The 11,550-nt window shown below is 46.1% G+C and overlaps 1 protein-coding gene across 1 annotated transcript; it reads left to right on the forward strand.

Annotated features, from left to right (window-relative positions):
- The first annotated feature begins 2,096 nt into the window (after positions 1-2,096).
- On the forward strand, positions 2,097-10,219 carry stc2a (stanniocalcin 2a). The gene is made up of 4 exons (XM_048231729.1): positions 2,097-2,357; positions 4,967-5,109; positions 6,009-6,220; positions 8,195-10,219. The coding sequence occupies exons 1-4, from the start codon at positions 2,219-2,221 to the stop codon at positions 8,583-8,585; spliced, it is 885 nt and encodes a 294-aa protein (XP_048087686.1). The 5' UTR covers positions 2,097-2,218; the 3' UTR covers positions 8,586-10,219.
- The last annotated feature ends 1,331 nt before the right edge of the window (positions 10,220-11,550 follow it).

Genomic DNA, 11,550 nt, shown 5'->3' on the forward strand with positions numbered 1-11,550 from the left:
TTTCTGGTTGTATACCTTTTTAGTACTCCAAAGAGGTTTGGATCTTTCTTATAAAACCGGATATATTTGCCAGAATAAAAGAAGAAAAAAACGTCCCAGGACAATTTCGCAGCTGGTCGTAAGGCTTCTTTACACGCAGCAGTTGTGACACATTAACATTTGTTGAAGCATATTGTTGGCAGATTTGTGAAATTTCATGACCAATATATAACAATGAGAATCATTCAGTTATAACGTTACATTATAATATCTTTATTGTAGGATACGATACTTAATTAAACGAATTTTGTGGGATGCTCTGTCAAAAACAGATAGCTTGTTACCATACCTCAAGTGAACTGTCCTACCTTACAGTCTTGATAGACTCTGTCTATTGTATAGTTTTAAGTTAGGTCACATTCACGTTTTAGACTTTATGACTGGATTCCAGATTAAATCTCTCATGAATGTATGAGTGTGAGTTTGTGTCTTGCTCTGGCAGTCAGATGTGGACACATGCCATTGCATTTGTGTGTGTGTGTGTGTCTCTCTCTCTCTCTCCCGCTCTGTCTCTATCCGTGTGTGTGTGGCTTTCCATGAATTCAGCAGCTGTCCGTAGGGGGTGGTTAGCGAATGATGCAATCCCTGCCAGCCATTAACAAGCACTGGCCTCTTTTCCGTGCAGTGTTAACTTGGCACATCCCATAACCACACAACACAATCAGGGGATACCAAGGCCCCTGTCCAATAGTGCCCTCTCAATCTACCTCAATGCTAAATGGCCATGGGCGAGTCCAAACATCGATGTCACTCTTTATAGGCCAGGACAGGTCATACAGCTCAGCAGTCAGGACCGACACAGGGGGGCAATGGCGCTCTGTTAAAAACTGAATCTGTTTCAAATTGCATTTGCATTGTCATTTAGTAGTAATATTTGTGTCCCTGTGAAAAACATTAAAATTACATGCACCATTGTATTAATGTATTGTTCTCTGTAATACTTTAAGATTTTCAGGTCATATTGTCATCTGTATTCTCTTTAATACTTTAAGATGTTCAGGTAGATTTGGTACAGTTTACACTTGTTTAATGCGGGCACTTTTGAGTAGCTTTGAACTACAGGGCTCGAATGAGAAGAAGGCTTAATTATAGTCCTCATGGTAATCACCTCAAGAATAGGCAAAAAAAAAATGCTCTCTACCAAACTGCTTACGACTAAATCTACAGACTGCTTACGACTAAATCCCCCAACCAGTCAACATAATGTATAGACTAGCAAGTCTTAAAACATTTTTTAGATGCCCCACGTTTTGAAAGGATGTATAGAAATGTAAGGCTTCAGTACAGGTCTCCCTCTCTGTTTTCTCTCTTTCCCAGTCACTTTTTTGTGTTTTCCAGCAAGGCGGCCTCACCAGTTTTTGTGCAAACCATGTTCAAAGTGCATGTGGAAAGACCTATACTTACCGTTGTGTTTTCCTTGGAGAGGATTAAGTGTACTTTCCAGTCTTACCCCAGACAGTGGATTTCCAGTGCAATATCTGTCATTCCTGTGTTGAGGTGCCCCCCCATCTCCCTCCCTCTCATGGCGGACTGATAAGAGTCTCAAGAATTGGCCTTTCCGTTCCTGTGCAGCCAAGTTTATATTAAGTGATTTTGAGGTGGGTTACAGCAACCAATAATAATTGCAACCACTACGTTAGTCACAGACTAATTTATCTCTGAACTAAATTGCTCATTATTTGCACCTATATTTGTATCCTTATAAAGTAATTTGTGATATTTAAGGCTCTTCTGGTATGTAAACAGTTGTACATCAGGTATGTCAACAAAAACCACATTGCTGCCATGTAGCCGTTGAATTTTTGTCATACTAGAGATAGTTCACAGCAAACACTTGTAGAGCAAATAGCCACCCACTCATACACACTTTACAAGTTTAGTAAATGGCAAGCAGGGACAACTTTCGCCGCAGACACTCCCCTCAAACTTGGACGTGGATGTCTGTGTCTCTGATTGGTTGGGAAGCACGACTGACAACACCTGCTTAACTCCTTCATCAAAATTGACACCCGGGCTCCGGGAAATATAGCTAGCATCCATTCCTCTTCCACGCTCACTCCCCGCGTCACCCCGAGCAGCGGTTACAACACAGGAACCAGAAAATCCCAGGGGTTACCGCTCCATTTAAATATAGACTTACAGCAACAATATCCAGATCTAATTGTGGGTCACTGTAGATATGTTGGTCAAATTTGCAATAGCGCTGTTGGTGCTCTCAGTCTTTGAACAAGTAGTGGGGACGGATAATATCGATTTTCATGACAATCCTCCAGAAAAACCGGCCAGTCAGAAAGGACGGCTCTCTCTACAGAATACAGGTAAGACGCAAAAACATCTGGAGCGATCTGGAAGCTAGGATTATAATGTCATACATGTCGCTGATAAACCCACCATCTACCGGACACCCCGTGTAGGCACGTGTATGCTCTCCGTGGCAGTAAATTAGACTAACGTGTTCGCTTGCTGTTTTTTCTTCTTCTTTCAAAAATAGGGGGGAAGAAAGAAAGGTGGCAGAAAATCGACATCTTATTATGCACGACACTACGTTTTCCGATTATGAAGAAAGTCGATATCTTGTAAATATACGGAGACAGAAATTCAATATCTTAGTAAACTATTAATAGAACAGCGCAAGGTAGGTAATGATAGGTAATGTATACGGTCGTACTTCTTTCTCTGTGTGTGCGTGCGTGCTTGTATGTGTGCAGCTGCGTGCGAAGGATAGCGTGCATACATTTTAAAGGGATGTTTAAAATAATCAGTTTGCCTAATTAGTGGCATAGTTCGCCCTGTGTATTGAAATTGATGAAAAGACACCAAATGTGGGTCATCGGTAGTTTTGAGGGTGTAAACGCAAATACGAGATCTGACCTCAAGTCCAACTTTTTCTCATTCTAAAGGTGTAGGACTGCAAGCACACTGCGAGAGTTGATATGTTGCATTGGCATTATATGTTGCGGAGGCCACTTCAAGTGATTAGATCCCATTTATTGAGTTCCAACCATTTTCGCGATCCGACAATAGCCTAATACATAAATATCTTGCAAAGTAACATATTCAGCGATGCGAAGAATGAAACGGGTAACAGATCGTGCGAAGGTCGTGTTTGGTCACCTGGGTTGTCTTGTCTTCCCTGCTGCAGGACAGGGACAGTTCCTCAGCAGGTTTGCACGGCACGATATCTCAGATGGCCACACTAGTGTGTAGCTGTGCGCACGTTGCGGCCAGGTCGTCCGATGCAAGCACATTCCCGCACAAATGCCAACACAAGCAGTGAGGAGAGCGGCTCACTTTTCCTGCGCGCACCAAACTTGAGGTTTGTGCCTCACCCCTGGTAGTCTTCTCATAGGGTTGAGGACAAGGATTTTTAGACTGAATACAAGAATCGGTAGTTAGTACATTGTGCCATCGAACTAAGGAATGAATGCATGGGTTTCAGATGTTAAATAGACTTGGCATTAAGAGGTTGCGGGAGGCCTTCTCATGAAAAGCGGGAAAGATGCTTTTGTTCCACAACGGCAGTCTTTCATTCGTGTTGTGAAGAACCCTACACTGATGACGAAAGAACCTGATAGTCTCCCAAACCCTGGCTCTCTGCGTATAAAATTACGAGGGATACGTGACTCGCAACCACCGGCGAGCATTTGGCTTCTGCGTGGTAAGTTTTATTACTCTGGGCTCCTGAGAGCCAAGAGAGCCTCTCTCTTAGAGTGGCGAAGAATTATAATTTTCCAATAAGTTGTCATTTAGTCACTATAACAGTGCGTCACTACATACCCCGCGACGTTTCGCTTAGTAAGCTCGTAGTTTTATACCAACTGATCGACAAAACATTGTGGACTCGTTTACATGACAAAATCTGTTGTCATTCACTGTGAGATTTGCTGTACAATTCAGTTCTATAACTTAACTGCACATGCGCGCGCGGGCGCGCACACACACACACACACATTTCTGTGCGCACCAGCATGAACAGTGATCAAGTGCTTCATGGCCAAATGGGGAAAAGGGTAACTTCAGTGGTATGCTAACATAGGAAACCGGTCCTACTCCAATATCAAGTTCATATGTTGACCATAAATCCTTCGTGTGAGTCTAAACTTTGACCTCCCTGATCCACCCTCTCACCGCAGGTAATAAAATAAAACAAACACAAAAAGAAAAAAGGGGAACTATTTTTAAAGATGCTATTTTTATAATACGCTCCCTTCCAAGGTTTCAGATAGACAAGGATGTGTGACCTATATCTGTTAAACATGCGCCCCCCTCAGAGCACCTCGGAGTTTCCCCCCGGCGCTTTTATTTGCCCGGTGTCATTGAAATTCTCACACCACGAGCGCCTGACACATCATACGTAATAAAGCGCCACCTCTCACTTCGGCGCTCACATTTATCCACATCAAGAATCTGAAGGTATCTGCAATGCACCACCATGTGTTTTTATATTGGGCATTGCAGAAAGGCTGTCGCAGAGTGACACCCTCTTCCACTTTATCTCCAACCAAGCAGTCCTGTCTCCCGTTGAGGTTGCAGCTCGGGTTTGATGCCTGAGAGGGGGCAGGCATTGTGATTCCTGCAGCATATGATTTGTGTTGCAGAGCTGATTTCACTTTAAAAAGGGGTCCAAGAGTTTGTCATATTTCACACACCGAACTGTCTTATCTCCATACATATCTACATCTGTATGGATGAGTGTGTGTGTGTGTATTTACAGTTGCAGGTGGATTCTGAGAGGCCTGCGGAATCACTTTCAAGTCACAGTACTATTGCCTCAGGCCACTGCATTCTCTAACTATCTCCTTCTCTCTCTCTTTCCTTCCTTCCTTTGTTCCTTTCTTCCTTCCTTATGTTTTTTCTTTCTTCCTCGTCTCTCTCTCTCTCTCTCCTCTCTCTCTCTCTCTCTCCCTGTCTGTGTCCTCCTCCACAGCTGAAATCCAGCATTGTCTGGTGAGTGCGGGCGATGTTGGCTGTGGCGTTTTCGAGTGTTTCGAGAACAACTCGTGCGAGATCCGTGGCCTGCAGGAGATCTGCATGACCTTCCTGCACAACGCTGGCAAGTTTGACTCGCAGGTAAGCGCTGCCACCACTATGCCCCCCCACCCTCTCCTCTGGCCTCTCTCTCCCGTTTCCACGGCGTTCTCCACTATAGTCAACTCCAGATTATGCCACCGGCAGCACCACCACCATCCCACAATCCCTTTCTTCTCCATACCCTATGCTGGCCTACTCTGCTGCTCTCCAGTCTCCCCTGAGTCTCATCCCCACCCCCCTCCTCGCCTCCAGCCTAGGATGTGTGACCCTGTCGGGTGTGTATGTGCCAGCTGGCTGCCCTCCCTGGTGGGACTCCTGTTTCACGAGGTGCAGGTGGATTTGGGGCTGGTGCGTCTTTCGTGATGGGGGTGAGGGGTGTGTGTGTGTGTGGGGGTGGGGGGGGGATTTGAGCCATGTAATGAGAGGCCTGAGAGTTTCCTGGTATTGTCGGGTCACAACAGGACACCCTTTGCCGTAAAAGTGTACCATACTCACGTGTGTGTGAGTGAGTGAGTGTGAGTGTGAGAGTAAGAGTGAGTGTGTGTGTGTGTGTGTGTGTGTGTGTGCGCGCGCATGTGTGCATGTACATGTGTCCCCATTAGGAGAGTTCCTCTCTCTGGGAGGAATGAGGTCAGTGTTGCTGACCCTGGCCTTACCCTGTGTGTCTCTTTCAAAGGGCCCATCTCTCTTTATGAGTTCATTTTCATAAAGTCCTCCTTAAGAGTTCATTTTCATAAAGTCCTCCTTAAGGGGTCGGACTCGCTGACCCTGCCCTTATTCTGTGTGTTTCTCCAGGAAGACTAGATCTAAACTGTTGTTTTTTTGCTTGTTTTCGTTTGATCATTTTCATTAGTTTAATCAGCGTGCATGATGGTGCGCACTCTCTCTCTCCCTCTACCTCTCTACCTCTCTACCTCTCTCTCTCTCTCTCCTTGTAGGGTAAATCCTTCATCAAGGATGCACTGAAGTGCATGGCCCATGGCCTGCGCCACAAGTTCAGCTGCATCAGTCGCAAGTGTCTGGCCATCAAGGACATGGTGTTTCAGCTACAGCGGGAGTGCTACATCAAGCACAACCTCTGCTCGGCCGCCAAGGACAATGTCAACGTCATGGTGGAGATGATCCACTTCCAGGACCTGTTCCCCAAAGGGTGAGTGGTGGCAAGAGAGTGGGTGTCTGGGTGTGAGGGGGTCTCTGACTGAGAGTGAAGAGCGCAAGTCAGGAGAAATGGTTTGAGTTACTCACAGGGTATGCGTTGAGACAAGCAGCCGGGCACAGCCCTACTGAAAACAATGCCGCTACTCAGCCTGACTCCAATTAAGCATTTAGTCGTGTCACTCAGCAGTTGCTTTTATTCCAAACACTTCAAAAAGCTCAGGTAAGGAAAACATTGCATCAGTTGAAGGAGTGCTTCCTTGGGCTGAACCCATGACCATGTGGTTAATATAGGCTACCTTGTTAAACAAAGTCCCAGTTGAGCCACAGAACCTGTTAACACACACGCTGATGCGATGGTCTTTTGTCTGAACATGTCCCCAGATCCAGCGTGTGCATCGGATTCCTTCTAAATATGGAAACATATGGATAGTTACTTCAGAGATTCCAAAGCTGCAGTGATTATTTAAGGAACATTTTGCTAGTCAGTGGTACTTTTCCAGGCCAATTTTCCAGCTCAGAATCCCCCTGCACCCCATCCCCCCCCCCCCCCACACACACACACACACACACACACACACACACACACACACAATTCCTACCATAACATACAGCATGGACGGGTCTTTATGATTTTTTGCGTGTGAGTGTAAGCGATGGGAGGGCAGTAGGAGGTGTTAGCGTTAGCGTTAGTGCGGTAGAAGGCGTCCGTCCGCTGAGCGCCGGCTTTGTGCCGCCTCATAAGAGCTCACTGTTGTGCGGCTGCCACCGTCGCCGGAGCGGTGACATCATGCTCCGTGGCAAACCTCGGGGGCAGTAGGGAGAGGCGTTGCGTAGGAGCACGGCTCAGCTTCAGAGCCTTAAGGCGGGGCAGGACGAGGGATGCTGCGTTGAGGGTTATAAGACTCTGGTGGAGTTGTTGGGAGAGCAACACTTTGCTGGCCCTAAGTTGCTTCACTTTGCTGGCCTTTGCTTTTTTGTTTATTTCCAAGTCCCCACTGACTGCCCATGCCCGTGGGCAAATGGTGCCCGTGCCCCCGTGGGCAAATGGTGCCCATGCCCGTGCCCGTGGGCAAATGGTGCCTGTGCCCGTGGTAAATGATGCCCTGGAGGGTTCATCCCCTTCTATCAGTAAGTCAGAGAGAGTTTCAAAGTCCATTGTTTTAGTTTGTTTATGACCATATAGCTGTGAGACAGATAAAGGTCCTGATAATGATGTGCATGGGTATCCTAAGGACATACTGGTGACAAGTTTATTCTGCTGAGAAGAGTGCATGCAAGGACACACTCACAGATACACACACACACACACACACACACACACACACACACACACACACACACACACAAAATAAACACACAGTTTTCTCTTTTTCCTACCTCTCTCCCTTTCTCTCTCTCAGACACAGACACACACACACACACACACACACACACACACACACACACACACACACACACACACACACACACACACACACAAACCTGATTTCACGTATCCTCAAGGTCCTGATTAGAGGTTTTAAAATATAATTTTGGTCGCAGCCAGCTCCCAGCTCCAGCAGAGCTGCAGTCTCGTACAGAAACACAAGCGCTGGCCACTCCAGTCCTGCACCCATAAAATCCAATGAGGCTGAAAACGAGCCCAGAGGCCAATGCGTGGCCCCGGGCCCCTCACACCACATGGGGCCTCTCTGAGAAGAAATTAGAGTTCCAACATTTCCAATATTATTCAAAAAAAGGTGGCTTGTTTTGTTGCTTTGATGATGTGAACACAGTGGGGAAGGGCGAAGTGCCTAGCCAGTGTGCAGTGACCTGCTGTGATGAAGCATGGTGAAAATGGCAACGTGTCTCTTCAGAAGTACTAAGAACCTTTAAGTTTTTTTTCCCCCCTTCCTGTTCGTTTCTTTTTTGTGTACTTTTGGAGTGTAGTAACGGGTGTTGCTGTGCCCTCTGTCTCCCCCTCCAGGCCGTATGTGGAACTGGTGAACATCCTCCTGAGCTGCGGCGAGGAAGTAAAGGAGGCCATCACACGCAGTGTGAGGTCGCAGTGCGAGCAGAACTGGGGCGCTCTGTGTGAAAGCCTGACCCTGTGTTCGCCCATGCCTAACGCTCAGGTGCCCGGGGCCCCCGGGGGCCCCCCAGATCGCCGCCCTGCTGGTGCTGGTGGCACTGCCACACTCCCCGCCGCGCACTCTGACCTGGACAACCCCAAAGGCTCCCGGCAAGAGAAGGACAAGCCTAGCAAAGGGGGCTTCAACGTGCACCCCAGGAGTCGTGGACAGGGGTCCCGCCGCGCAAGCCTGGAGGCCGGGGGGATCAAGCAGGAGGACCCCGAGACCACCGACATCCGGAGGTGAAAGAGCAGGAGACCAAAGTCCGGACCATGACACCAACATCCCTGTCCCCAGCACACAAACAGACTGAGCATCAGGACAACAGATCTACCCCCCCTTAACCCCCTCACCCGAAACAACCCACCCCCCCCTCTTTCTCCCCCTCGTCCACAATCATTCCAGCACTCCCAAATTGTACATTTTTGCAGGGTATGTGGTGTAGTTCATTTTGTTACTTGGTAGGCAGAATATTTGTTTGTTTGTTTGTTTGTTTGTTTGTTGATATTATTATTAAATATTGTAATAAGAATTATTATTACCACAGCTATAGCATCACAAATCATACGTAACAGTATGATTTATTCACATTTTTATTTATTTTATTCTTTATGCAATGTTTTTAATATCAAAATGTACATATAAGCACATCCATATTTATGTACATGTATAAATATAGTCTCCATACACAATACAGAGAAACTATATATGTAATAAGGTGCATAGAATACTCCATTAATTCCCAATTATTAGTTTTGCTAGTACAACAACCACACTTTGGGCTGTAGATATGTAACATACATTATTTGTGATTTTGTGTTTCAAAGTTGGAACATGTTGTATCATAATTCTAAATACTTGATTAAATACAAGCTGTACAGGAATGACGTGAAGACCTGGCACATAGACAAGCAACAGAGAACTAGCACAGACACAGCACACAGTCGTGCATTTGTTAAAGGGCCTAGTGCCCCCAACACCCCCCACCCCCACCCCCTGGTAGTGTGTTATGCAGCAGTGCGCGGTCCATCTTGCGTGTCCATCTTGGGCCCAGATGACTCCTGTGTGATGTAAAGTGTTGGTCTCGTGGTAAAACACAGTGAGCTCCAGGTGCCTATGTGTGCTTACCCCACCCCTTCTGAGCTGCTTTTATCTGTGTCACTCTGAACCTAACCAAGGTGTAGTCTCAATAAGCTTGTGTGAGGGGTCCCAGTTTGGCTGCTGGGAAAAGACAACTGAGGTGGAGTTCACACCGAGATAGTTTTATTTGCCTCTAAAATGCAACATACGTTGCAAATATTTCAAAATATGAGCGTTACAAAGCGCTGTGGATATTGGTTGTGTTTGTGTTGTTGCCATGGTGAGTTGTTATACTATGCCGGATTGCAAAGCAACAACCCTATTGTTGAAAAAAAAAAGTGATTGCAAAAGTTAAACTGTTTTTTTTTTTTTTTATTTAAGCACTAGGTGTCCCGCACCAGCTACTAGTTTAGTGACTCTTTGATCATGGCGTTCCTTCGAGAGTCAGTTAGAAATCGAGAGCCTGGAGGTAACATAAGTGTCTCGTGTGAACAGCGCCTCAGGTGGCCCCTGTTGCAGTTTACTCAGGGACAGACCTGGACCAGACCTGTCCCCCTGCGGTGCTCTGCTAGCTGTGGGGAAAGTGAAAAGACACATAATGTGAACACATGCTACTTCCCTAGCGGTTAGCTAACTTGCTCCTCCTATCCCTTGCTTGGCTCATGGCAGCTAAAACTCTCTCTAGGGGGGCTTTGAGTACTATTGGGAGGCTGGTCGTCCCTGATAGATTTAAGTGAATTAGAGTAGTGTAGTCGAATGGTCAACGAGAATACCACTTAATTGTGTATAGTGAACAGTTATGCCCCCCACCCTGCATTACAGCCTAGCCCCCACCCCTAAAAAAGCATCAGCCTGACATAGCTTAAGCAAATCAGTGTGCTGATGAGTGTGTGTGTGTATGTGTGTGTATGTACGTATGTGTGTATGTGTGTGTGTGTGTGTGTGTGTGTGATGGAAAGCAAGTAATCCACACAATCTGGCCTGCTCTGCAGACAGCCACTGGCGTTTTCCAAGTCAAAAATTAGCATCAATCTGTCCAGCCGAGGCACAGGCGGCTCAGTGGGCTTTTTTAAGCAGAGGCCCGGCCACAGAAAAGCGACGCAGGCACCCAGGAACTGGGTTATGTTCGTTGGCCCAGAGAGAGAGAGAGAGAGAGAGGGAGAGACTCAAGGACTGTTATTGAAAAATGGTTACATTTAGTGAGGCCATTGCGGAATTCCTCTGGTGGGATGCCAAGGGAAGGGTTTTTCGTAAGGGAGAGACAGAGACACGACTGCCCACTCCCTCGACCGACTGCCCACCCACATACCCCCAATCTGTTAGAGAAGGTTGGAGGGGGAGGGGATGGGGGGTCTGTTGGCTGCTCAAATGCTCCTTTTTAACTGCCAGAGAGCCATTTCGGTTATTTCTCTCTTCCAGGATTGCCAATGAATGTCAGTGAGACATCTTTAAACACTTCTTGCTTTCTTTTTTTATATCCCCACCCCCTTTTCATTTGGTCAGTAAGTTACTGAATTGGTCTATTTTTTTTACATAACATTTTCTCCATGTTACGATGCTTTGTTGGACTCCTGGAGAACATGGTAGAGTATGAGATATTGCGACTATTTGTCTGTCTGTTCCTAATTTGACTGAATCCCCTACAGCCTATCGATGTATTGAGCATTGAGCACTCAGATTTCACTATTTGGTTTTCAAATGTGACTTTTTTATGTTAACTTGATGTGTGACTGTGTGCCTGTATTCAGTCCATTAACCAATGTGTAAATACTAAATAAAAAAGTTCTATTTGTTTTGTTCAGTTTGACAAACATGATCTAAAGCATCACTCTCCTGTTCTACCATAACCCACCAGTATACCTTCAGTGCTCCGATCTTCCAGTCATTATATTTTATAAATGTCAATGAAGTGGTGCATTATTTATTAAAATTCTTTCTCATTACCCTACAAAAGCCTTTCTTTTTGTCTTACTTGCACCACAGAGATTGAGATTATAGTGACAATGACCAATTTCACATGGGGCTGACTATGTGTGGATGCTATTCTTCCCCCTATATCAGGAGCACCTTTAGGGACCTTGACATGATGACCTGATGATGCTCTGACAGTGCCATGATGATCTGTAAGTCG

Source organism: Alosa alosa, chromosome 21, assembly GCF_017589495.1.
Source record: "Alosa alosa isolate M-15738 ecotype Scorff River chromosome 21, AALO_Geno_1.1, whole genome shotgun sequence".
In the NCBI taxonomy this organism is placed as follows: Eukaryota; Metazoa; Chordata; class Actinopteri; order Clupeiformes; family Clupeidae; genus Alosa; species Alosa alosa.